Source organism: Stegodyphus dumicola, chromosome 1 (genome assembly GCF_044657685.1).
Source record: "Stegodyphus dumicola isolate Sdum_Otavi_A_Nest chromosome 1, ASM4465768v1".
Lineage (NCBI taxonomy): Eukaryota > Metazoa > Arthropoda > Arachnida > Araneae > Eresidae > Stegodyphus > Stegodyphus dumicola.
The window spans coordinates 45,462,947-45,475,325 of record NC_140768.1 but is presented as its reverse complement, the minus strand read 5'-3'; the positions used below and the strand labels follow the sequence as shown (position 1 = coordinate 45,475,325).

At 33.1% G+C, this 12,379-nt stretch overlaps 1 protein-coding gene across 5 annotated transcripts in view; it reads right to left on the bottom strand.

The window, feature by feature from the left end:
• Positions 1 to 12,379, bottom strand: part of LOC118188260 (irregular chiasm C-roughest protein-like) — an 824,083-nt gene that overhangs the window by 124,934 nt on the left and 686,770 nt on the right. For all 5 annotated transcript variants that reach the window (XM_085814197.1, XM_085814196.1, XM_085814211.1 and 2 more), the window contains one exon: positions 1,778 to 1,945. In XM_085814197.1, coding sequence (XP_085670323.1) covers positions 1,778 to 1,945 — 168 coding nt within the window. The remainder of the gene's footprint in view (positions 1 to 1,777; positions 1,946 to 12,379) is intronic.

Genomic DNA, 12,379 nt, shown 5'->3' with positions numbered 1-12,379 from the left:
TGGCAACCCTAATCCCGCTTTGCAGCTATCTTATCGCAGCTGGGTATTTCGTAACGATATAATTCAGACTCTGACACACAGATATTAATACTACATTCTTGATGATGTTATTATGTAGTTTTCGACTGCATTATAATATAAAAAATTATTTATATGATAAAAAATTGTTTTGAAAGACATAACAAATGGGCAATTAGTGTTAGTGTCATCTGATAATAATAATCTGTGCAGCCCTTGATGACAGAGTACTGCATTTCTTCTGTAAATGAGGTTTCATGTCACAACATTGTGATATGCCAACACTAACAAAACCATTGTCTTAGCTTTAAAAGCTGTTATATGTAAATGTTAAACCTGAATAGTGAAGCTATTAAACATGGCCCAGTTTGGCTGTTTACAAGCATGCATATTTTTTCAGTTTTGTTTAAAAGCGGTTATGTGATTCTTTATGTGAAGAAATGCTATCTCTTGCTACATTTGTTCAGATGAAGCCTTGCTAGAGGCTGAGCGGCTGAAATCGCTGAACAGTGCTAGTTTGATCTGGGTTCAAGCCCCGGCTGGCTGCATAGTTGGATTTCATGATTTCCTCATGTGTACCGTGAATACGATCTAGTTTTCCTTAGTGCTCCACGAAGGCATCTCTCTCCTTATGCAGATAGCCCTCCTATGCTTTATCACGCTCAATAACCTAACTTAACTAACTGAAACTATTCATAAGAACGGTTATTATTATTATTAATGGTTATGGATTAACGGTTATCATGTCGGATGTGTTTTTACTTTTAGCGCAATGAGTAAACGTTTGATGCAGTGTATTTTTAATTTATCATTAGCATTATCAGTAATATCTATAGCAGAGCATTCAAAGGGGAATTTTCCTTGGAGGAAACTTCATAGTTTCAGTAGGAGAAACTTTTATCTAGCTCTTCTCAGTATTTAGTTTTAATTTACGAATATAAAAGAAATTTTATTCAAATTTTGATATTCACAAAAGTTTTCTATACTTTTCGTTGTTTAATTAATAAAACATGTTAAAAATAATCCAAATATAAATAAATGTATAGGTATTTTTCAAGTTTTGGAAAGGGGAGGGGAATGAACTTTTAGCACGGGGGAAAAATTGAGAATACATGATCTATAGGCAAATGAATTCTTAATGAAATGTTTCAGGAACTGCTTGTTTCATTCGGATTATTTCTTTTCTAAAAATAGCTGGAAACAATGCTTCAGATACTTTCCTTTTTATAATCGTTTTCAGTAAACATTAATCATTACAATCAATACATCATGTTGTAATTTAGTCATTGAAACATATAATACAAGAGCTATTTGCAAAGACATAATACCTTTCATAGTTAAACTGACTTTTAGTTAGTAAGTACTATTCATGCACGTAAAGTATAACAAATGACAATAAAAATCATACAATTGGGAATATAATGAAAGCAACACATTTTAATTACTTACTTATTCCTACAGAAAAGTTCTTAATTTAATCTAAAATTTTTAATAATAAGCAGCAAAGAAATATGTACCCCCAGCCATGCTGTAAATAACATGCAAAACTAAAAGAATGAAATAATAATATATGCATATATGTTCAAGTAAGAAAGAAATGTTCTTTAGCACTTTCAAATTTCGATGAAAATACTTGAGCAACAGGAATTACCACCCAAGTTAACCAGGTTAAGAAAACATTCCTTTCGAAACTAAATAAATGACTGAATTCTATCTAGAAAAGCACCAGAGGACGCTTTGAGCAATGAACTGTACTTACTGGAACTCGAGGATGGTGTATTTTGAGCTATGACTTTAGGGATACATGCCTCCAGGAACACAAAGGAAATTAATAGGATTGTCGTTAGTTGACGTTGTAACCGTGGTAACCTTTGGATTTTCCAAGAAAACCACCTTCTTTGGCCGATCACTCTCCACATTTTGGACTCTGAAAATAAGAACAAAGATAATTTAATATTTTTTTATAAAAGTAACCACGCATTTTACTTAAAAATGGATAATTCATAGTACTCAATACATTTCTTACATTTATAATTCAGTTCTCAATACATTTCTTACATTTATAATGGTGTTGAAATGAATTTATTTGCTTAGTATTTAGAAAGCGAAATTTTTCATACTCATGTATATTTTCCCACGACAATATAAGTTGAGAGGCAGATTAAAGTTCAATAGTATGTGTCAGATTTAATCCCCGGCATCACTGGTCTAAATAACCTCTTTGCCTTTAGCAATGTGAACAATATTTTCAACACTATTTCCAATAACATGATTTTAAAATATTGCTTTAGGAAAAATGGCGTAAACTTTATTAACAATACGGAAATCCAGGGTATGTAGTAATGAGAAAGCGTATGTACGAAGATAATTTTTGAAACTAGAGTTTTCCAATCTTATGAACACTCTATCGATTATTACAGAGCTTATGATTCGCAGAAACTTCTTTTTTTTTTAAAGGAAAAATTTTTCTGAAACACAATAAACAGTTTTAACATCTTTTCTGTTATTTTTAAGTTAATACTTATGGCTTAACTCAGCTGTTTAATTTTTTCCCTCAATCAGCCAGTTTTTTTTATTTCATTCTCATAATTTATGTAAATGTTGTGGTATGAATTACATATATGAAATGTTGTGGTAGGAACTGGGGTAATTTGTTTCAAGAGTTATTGAGAAGTGCTTCGATTTCATTTGTATTTTGATAATTCCTCCCCGTTTTTGCGGTATTTTTTCGATGTGGAGGATGAGGTTTCTTGATTGAATAATAAGTTCAACCAATTTTTGATGGCAAACGATGCATTATGAACTAAAATTTATTTTCATTTGATGCAGTGTATTTTTGTACCTACTGAAATATTAACAAAATATGCAGAAGGCATCTTAAAGAAATTACTAGTGTTTGTTTGTTTTATGGAGGTTGTTAATGTATTTGAAATAACAGTTAACAGCAATAACATTTCGATATTATTTTCCTTTTTAAAATACTCTGTATAAATATTCATGAGGCTGTCAAGCAGATTTGTAGACCATTAGCTAGTTTTCAGGATTTGCTTATTTTAAAATAAAAGCTGGTAGCGACTTTCGTTTAAAAAAAAAAAAAATTAAAAAAATTTATATGTTTGTGTAATTGTTGCAAATACTTGTTGGAACCCATTACATGCTAGTGTGTAAGAACTTGTTAGTTTGTAGATGATGGAACCCATTACCTGTTAGCCTGTATAATCTCACTCTTTTTGGTTTCGTACACTAAGTCAAGACTCTAAGCAGAATTAAGCGACTTATGGCTATGTCTAGAAAGCAAACAGAAATCGATATGAAGGATGTAAGATACCTTTTTAATAAGAAATCAAATAGCTGAACAGAAGGCATTCCCTGTGCTTACAAACCAGCCAGCATTTATAACGTCAACTCAAAAAGTAGAATTAAGTTTTGGTTAACCAAAGGCTAGTCGGAAATATTAAACGCGCATGTTGCCTCTATCTTAAACCAGCGTGACAGCACTATTTGCAGGATTAAAGGAATGCCACAGACGGGAATGCTATCGTAGAAATAACAACTAGTTACGTGGCATTCAACAGGAGGAACACGATCTGACTCGAGCAATCTCAAACCCTCACTTACAAATGCAAGCTAAAATTTGCATTTCTGAAGGAAAACGTAAAAGCAGAAGTGATAGTATAGATTAAAACACAAAATAACTGGTTAATTAAAAAAGTACTTTACCAATCTTTTATCAGAGCTTAGATGGCAATACAAATGCAGTATGCTTTTCTGAATTACATAACTGTTCCTATTTCAGATACCAAATTTGAGAAACATCGGATTCCCTCATAATATATATTTTTTTACGAATGTCTCCTCAGAGTTTCACACTTCCGTTTCATGAATTTTAACAAAAACCTAATATATTGTTTCCATCGATATGAAAGTCCTAAATACTAAATTCAAAAGTTTCAGATTATATCTTAATATAGTTTTCATTAAAAACTGTAAGAGTTTCAAGTAAAATACCACTTCCTTCATTGTCCATAAAATAATGTTATGGGCTTCCTGTAAAGTACCACTTCCTGTTGCCCATAAAATACTGTTATGGGCTTCCTGTAAAGTACCACTTCCGATTGTCTAATTTTATTCAAAATCTAATCAACTCTTTATGTAATTCTAGAAGCTAAATTACGGGAAAAAAATCTTTTGAAAGTTTTGTATGAGTTAGTGTGGATGAAAACATCGTCACATTGTAAAAATAGTAAAAACTTGTAGTGGGGACCCTAATTCATGCTTATTCACTGAAAATTCATAATCGAATATTTGGACCAAAAACATTACCTCTCTTACCTGTGTATAATATATATAGGTTGGTGGTATGTAAAAATAAAAAGGCTATTTTAAATATAGGGATTTATATGCTAGAATATATTAAAATATTTAATTGAGAAAGAACATTGGTGACTCAAGAAAATATTAAATTAATTACAATTCCAAAATTTTAATTCCAGCAGATGACATTTTAATAAAATAACGTAATTCTTATGCGTTTGCAATTATTGATTTTACGCAAACAAATTAACTACAGTTGATCATTACTTAATATTCAAATGTTGTTGTAAAAACTAAAAACAAGTATTCGAGGAGAAATTGCCAAAACATGTTTTTCAGTTGTATGTGATAATTAAACCAATGAAAACAGAAATAATAACAAAATCCAATAAACATTTTAACAACTTATTTCTGAAACAGCAAAGACCAAATCACCAAAAAAAGACTTTAATTAGTCTAACTCTTAGTTTTCAGGTAGTAACAACCCAGAATCTTTCGTAAATTCCCCTACGTTAATAATGATTATTTAAACATTACTGATTCCTCGAATATTTGTGGATTATAAACAATCAAACTTTACGAAAAACTTTAAATAGCTCTGGCATTCTGTTCAACGAAACTTCCCAAACAGAAGTCGCATTTTTACAAAAGAAAGTTCGTTCAATTCGAAGATTACGAATGCGATTTTTGCGTGTTTGCTAGCTCCTGAGGCAATTTATATTGCATTCGAATTTGGATACCTTCCAAGACCACGCAAATGTGCAATTTTTATGCCAGAAACCAAAACCGTATTTGATGAAGTGATGTATTAAAAAAAGTAAAAAAGACAGGAAAAAAAAATGGCTCATTCTAATTTTCGAGTTCACAGCTTAAAGAAGACAAACTTCGGAGCCGATAAGACAAAGCTAAAAACGTGCAGCTATATTTAATTAGCAGGAATTAAGCGACTGGAGGAGTTTAATTAAGCAACCCAGCTTTGCTTAACTTGACTAGATTTGTTTGGGGAAGTGCTTAAGTTAGGAAGAGATTTCAGCAAAACAAAAATCCGCTAAGTACGGATAAGTAGCATAGAGAGTTTTCTTTAAGTGCCGAAGATTGTTATGGAGCTATATACTTTTTTTTTCCCTCCTCCCACTTTCTTCATCGAATTTTTTATTTGTTCAGAGCTAAAAGGGGGGTAGGAGAGAAGACAAGGAAAGTCATCTAGTTTGAAGAGAGTCATTTATTTGCATGGGGCACCACGGTGAGGGTTTTTTAGGAAAATTGAAAGGCTGGATTTCCTTTAAAATGAATGTGGAAATGAAGTGCAATCGCCAACTACTGAAAGACTAATCGTTGATTAAAAGGGAGAATTCTTTTTTTCAAAGAGCTTTTTTTTCCATCGAATGCTCTTATTTCACATCCCAAATTGTAAAGCAACTAAAATGAGACATTGGAGCTTGAAAATTCTACGCCGCAGGACAAAGTAACCAGTATTTAAACCACTGAAGTCGTGTTAATTTTTTTTTCGCTATTTAAGAAATACAATCGATTTTGAATCTCTGGATTAAAAAAAGAACAAGAAAGAATTGAAATTTTCTACTTCTGTTATAAAAGAATGCAAATAAAATTATGAATTCTCGTGTAGTTATCTCTTTATTACACATAATTCTACTGATAGACTAATTTATACTTCCTATTGTTGTTGTGACTCACTTGTCTGACAGCAATATCAGCACAAGCACACGAAATTTATCGTGACTGAGCCTGTTGTTGGAGAGTCTTGAGCATCATACTAGTGGCAATACGACTTTGCTCAATTCCTCCTCCCCATTTTAATGGACAGTGCCCCGGGGGGGGACAGATTCGACGGACGCTCCCCTCTTCCCCTGCCTTCAGCCTCTCGAGAGGACTTTCTCCTCGCTATATATTTAGAGTGTCTCCATGCCAAACAGTCTTCTCGGGATTCGAACCCGAGTCCTTCGGTACGGTAGTCAACGTGGATAACCACTATCTCGGTTGGACGGCAATTTATACTTCTTATGTTTGATATGCTTATTATTAGTACAGCATGGGTTAGGTTTGCTCTGAAGGTTACAATTCTAACACTTATGTTAGCTATTCATAACAATTACTAATTATAAATCTGTTCACTTTTCATACGCTCACTTATCATTTGAAATTCAAATTTTGAATTAGGCCTGGAATTGTTATTGGTGAACTACCATATACATGACGTTAAAAATAGTTGTAGCCTTAGTCTTTCCCTTTTGCGTCTATATTACGTTACGCAACAGGGGCATTTATCACCCACATTGTCTAAGAAGAACTGCCTTTCTACGAAACCTCACTGGTTATCCCTGCGCCCTGGGAAACTGCTAACTCTCAGAGATGTAATCATTTGACGTGGCATACGATAAATTAAAATTAAAATTAAAGCAGCATTAAAAACAGTGCACTAGGAAATAAACTGAGTGACTGAAAAGATCTATGCATACTTCCTAACAATTTATATCTATTTTTTAAAATATTTTTTATACATATCTAATTGATGCAAATTCTATATATCTAGATTAAGTGACTTATAAAAAATGCGACTGATAATTTTTATAAATTATTAAAAGATGTTTGTAATACATTATATTAAATACTATGGTACAAAATAATGGTTTGCGCACCATCTAGCACTAATTTTATTTTTCACTTTACATACATTTGTAATACTATGTGGTTTTATCTTATTTTTCTTTCTATTTTTAGAGCCTATTGAGAAATATTACTATATTTTATACTAGAATAAAAATATTACTAAGAATAAGTAAATAAGATATGCAATTAGTATTTGTTTCTTTTTTGAAAGGAATACGATCTAAACACAAGGCAGTAATTGTAATAATGCACTATTTAGAGAAGTACAGCGTGTACACATTCATGGCAGAAAGACTTAACATAAGCTTAACCAAAGGAATAACAATTTTGTTTCTTTCAGCCATCTGTGAATAATTTACAGCTAATGGGACTGACAAAGAGATTCCAAGAAACATGAAACAAGAACGTTTAAAATTTTTGATGCAATTTAAGCTTACTTAAATAACCAAACCAATATTTCTGTTCCATGTACACAGAATAAAAAAAATACACACACATATAGGATAACAGCGCTATTTGGAAATTTTGAATATATCTGGCTTTATAGATTTCCAACCAAAGATATTTACCATTATACTTCAGTATGATAGTTAAACTTGTTTTTCAAATGTGTATGAAATAAAGCTGTCAGCTAAAGCGTATAATCAAAGCCGCATGTAATCAAAAGCGTATAATCAAAGCCACGTAAGATATTGAATAATGGTACGTCTGTTCCTAAGATTATCGCAAATACACTAGCTAGCAACAAAGCGTTATCTCATTGTCTCAAGCACTGTCTGCAAGCTTCTAACGAACAAAAGAGCAATTAAACAACTGAGATAAACCAGAGGAGCATAAATTTTTTAAAAGACGACTAATACCATCGTTACGTTAAGCACCTCAGCACCCATAAAAAAGAATACCCGTTGGGCCCGGATTAGTAAATCAGGCCTCCAGCACATACAGTACTGCTTCATAAGCCGCCTTTTTATGCCCTCTAGCTGCGTTGTTTTCAATTAAGCAAAGAAGGGGGGGGAGATGGTAGAATCGCCACCCTATCCGTCGGCGCGTCCGGCTCCGAGATTGCGATCCGGGGACTGGTCTTGGATTAAGAGTCTGGTCACGTATCGGGGATCGCCGTTGAAACTTTCATGGGCAGTAATATAAATAAGTGAATCGTAATCGATAAAGCAGCAGCAGCAGGGCAGCAAGGCTTGCTGAAATTCCTGGGAGATGCCATTGTGGCAAAAACCTCTTTGCGCATGTGTGCCACTTAATCTGTGGGCAGTCAGGATATCTAACTGAGCACCCCAAAAATGGTAAAAGAAGTGCTTGATGTAGTGTTTTGTGAAGAAAAAAAAGAAAGAGAGAAAGAGAATGCAAAGGACAAAATACAATTTGCAAACTTCTGGAAAGGAGGAATTGTTTTTAAAATCGGAAAGCCTTTGAAATATAATGCATCGAATTCAAAGAAATATTTTGCTAAGGGCTAGTTTTTTTTCATATAAAGGCGCGCAGTTGTTTTCTGGTTTAAGACGAATATCAGTTAATAATGTTATCATAATAGCTTTTTTAATTTAATGCATGTGGTAAAATAGTAAAATAGATTAGGCGTTTTGAAGCAGGAAACACGGAAAACCAGCTATGATAATATCTCTCGCCAGGATTTGAACTCTGGATCTTCCGATTACTAACTGAACATGCCACTACTTACATTACGACTGCATGCAGTGGAAAAGGCGAAAATTCCTTACATTCTTTACCACTTGGAGAATGACTGGGGAAAGGTCATATTTTAGAGGTGCGGCATTTGTGTAGCTGTTATATTTTTAGAAAAAATCAGCTATGCCGATACCAAGATTCAAATTCCGGATCCTTTGATTACTAGCTGGATGTGCTATCAATTACACTGCAAAAACACACGCTGTGGGGAAGCTGAAGAGTGCTTATAACCTATCACCTCGGATTTTTCTTTTTTCCGGAGTTAGATATTCACGATTTCGATAGGATGCAAAAATCTCAAATGCGATCATTCTGGACGTTATCACTTTTCTCTCCCAAGGTACGGATGTAGAGAATAAATTTATAAATATTTAATATTGCATTTTCATAGCTGGTACATAACAGGATTACATAAATGGTCTAACCAGCTCATTATAATTATAATCTGATTAAGCTGAGTTAGAGCTTTAGGAACAGTCCTCTTTCGGGCACTCCTTTACAATGCCAATTTTCCTGGTTTTTAGGAACACACACATATGTAATGAAAAGGAGACGTAGCAATATTGATGGCATAGAACGTAGATCCATATTTTTTTTTTCCTTTGAGAACATACAGACTCCCCGTGCACCATCTAATAATTTTGTGCATCTCCAAATCAGATGATGGTGGTTCAGTGGGTTTACTAATTTTAACACTTTTACGTTTTTAACAATATTTTAATTACTATATACAGAGCGTATTCTTAGGCCGCCGCCTTCAACATGAACAAACTTTATTCTCTCACAACTAAGCGAGCAACAGCGCCCTCTAGCCTTTTTCTTCAAATTACACAACACACCACATATGTACAACACGGGGCTTACAGAAGTAAGTTAACTAGAACATTAAAGGTTACATGTATAAATAAACATTAAAAATTACATGCATAAATAAAGCGAACAAAAGCAGAGAACAGCAGTCTGGACTTCACGAAAACAGATAAGTTCACTGGCCAAGTCACTCCGAACATTTTCAAATCATTCTGTAAGCATAATCTAGGACCATCAAATGTAGGGCACGAGAAAATCAAATGTTCCACATCCTGAGGAACTCTTTTTGAACATGTAGATCCATATTGAAGAAGAAACTTCGCAGCCGAGTACGATTAAATATTAAACTTTATTTCAATTGACTTTTGTGGCCACAATTCAATTGGCACTCTAATCGTGCCCAGTTCGAGAATATTTACATTTTTTGTAATACTGCGATAGAAAGAAAGCAGGGCGTTAGCGTCCTAGCGGCAACATAGGCATAAGCAAAAGTGCACACTTAAGGCAATATGGCAGTTTATTAAGAGAAGACTTCGGTTTAAGTTGCTTATTAAGAAAAAGTTTTAGTTCTTGAAATTTTTAGTTCAAGTTCCGATTTAGCTACGTCATCAGCGTTACATAAGTCATATGAGATGAACTAATCTAGAAATGATGCAGTCCAGAAAAAAAACATTACTATTTTTAGAAAAGAGGGGAGGAATTAAGGGGTTATTGCTAGTTTAAATTATAATTTTTATTTATATATATTTTTATCTTGCATATAAACCACCTAGAACAATTATTCAGAGAAGGAATTCCAATTTAAGTACAAGTTTGAGATATTTCCTATTTCGAAATATATTAAAATACGATGTAATTTTCTTCAAATAAGCAAGAAGCCAGATTCTTTACAAATTATATCTTCTATTTCTAGTTTCGAAGGCTAACTTCAAGAGCATTAGCCTTCTAGAAAAGTGAATTATTCAGTTTATGGAAAAATAAAGAATGGCGCATATGTACTTCTGACTTATATATCGGTTTTATAAGTGAAATGTACAACTCAAAGGGGGGATTACTATAAATTGTATACAAGTAAATTTTACTTTAAAAAACTTAACGCTTACACAAGAAAGAAAATCGGTGCAACTTGCTAATAGAAAACTAAAATCAAATTTTACTGAAAGGGAATCTAAGGCGTGGCAAAAGTTATGACTTGGTTGTGTTAATGTTACAATAACAAGCCAAAAGTGACCCAAATACTAAGAAATAAATGTAGATCTAACTTTCTTTCTTTTTTCTTGAACGAAAGCATACAATTTTTTCATTAAAGATGAATTCACCCTGTCTCTAGGGGTCTATAACTCATTTTGACGAGAGACGAAGAAAAACACAACTCGGTCAAAACTCGTGACAACATCCGGTGGTACTTAATAAGGAAAACGAGTAAATTCATCTTAGACATTTTAAGTGCCATTCTCGGAATAAACAAAAAATGGAACCTTTTTTGAGGCGACTTGTATAGAACTATCTCATAACGCTGGTATTTTCTGTGAGTTGAATAGGAGAAAAAGCTGGAAAATTTTTGTCTTCCGTGTTATGGTTTCTGATTACAGTTTCCATTTTATTCCGATCCATATACGAACCCCGAACAAATGGAGCAGGTGATCAAAGGTCAAAACCACGCGTTGGCAGGAACATAAAACATCTGTTTCGGGTAACTAAGTTTTCGTGGTACGACTTAGAACTGAGATTTTTAATATTTCTTTTGTTGCTCGTGAGGATGAATGATGTTGCACGTGTATGCGAGCGCTTTCTTCTAGAACAGTTCAGTGACCTTTACTTTGGATGTGCAGTATGATTACCACTTTAAGAAAGGCAATCGTGTATCAGAATTCAGAAATTAAAAAATAATGCTATTAACATGTTTGCGAACTGATTCTTCACATTCTACTTTAACGCTTGTAAGGCGTTTTTTTAGAAGCAATCTGCGCAGAAGAGCTATTAATTTCGTTTGGCATTTTACGGTGATTCACTACAAGCGTTGTTTCCCTTTTCAAATTGCTGCCAGCAAATATTTTAAGCCCTGCATTATATTTAAAGAAATTAAATAATGAAGAATCTGCACGAATGTGCATATGTTTCTCGCACTGTGGGAAAAAAAAAAAAAAAAAAAAAAAAAAAAAAAAACGATGGTACTTAGAGACATCAAATTTTGAATAACGTAATCCTCCACTCGAATATGGGCATCTAGAAGGCCAAATTGGGAATTTGTTTTATGATCTATTTCATATTTTATAAACCTTTAAGGAATTTTTGATTAACAAACTCAATGATTTCAAAGCTAGCAGTGGCAACACTGCACGAAGAAAAAAAAAAATTATCTCTAGCGCACGAGACTGTGTATCGGAAATTCTAAAGATACTCACTTTGAAAATTATTTCGTGATATTGCTGTTAAATTAAATTTTATGGTTTAAAGTGTGAAGAACATGATATTTATTAAATAAAAGTAACGCACAAAAAGTAAAAAAAAAAAGCTTCTTTGGGCGTAATATAAAATCTGAAAGATTTCAGTTTTTTTTTTTTTGGGGGGGGGGGGTAAATTACAGTATTATTCCAAATATCCGGCTCGTAGACCAAAAGTGTATTTAAAATATCCGATTAATTAATTTATCCTTTCTGAAGAGCAAATAACTATTTACTGCAATAAAACGGAAGGAAGTTTACATTTTCGTTTACTGCATTTTATTTGAAGCAAAATTATAGAATTTTAAAAATAACTATTTTGAACTTCGTAAAGCACACTATAAAATGCAGATTTTTCGGCAAAATAACACAGTGAAATATTTTTTCTTGCTTTAACTCAGAACCTATTCGTATTTCAACTAACCAAAGAAATTTAGTAGGTTTTTATCGGAACAAGAAACTGG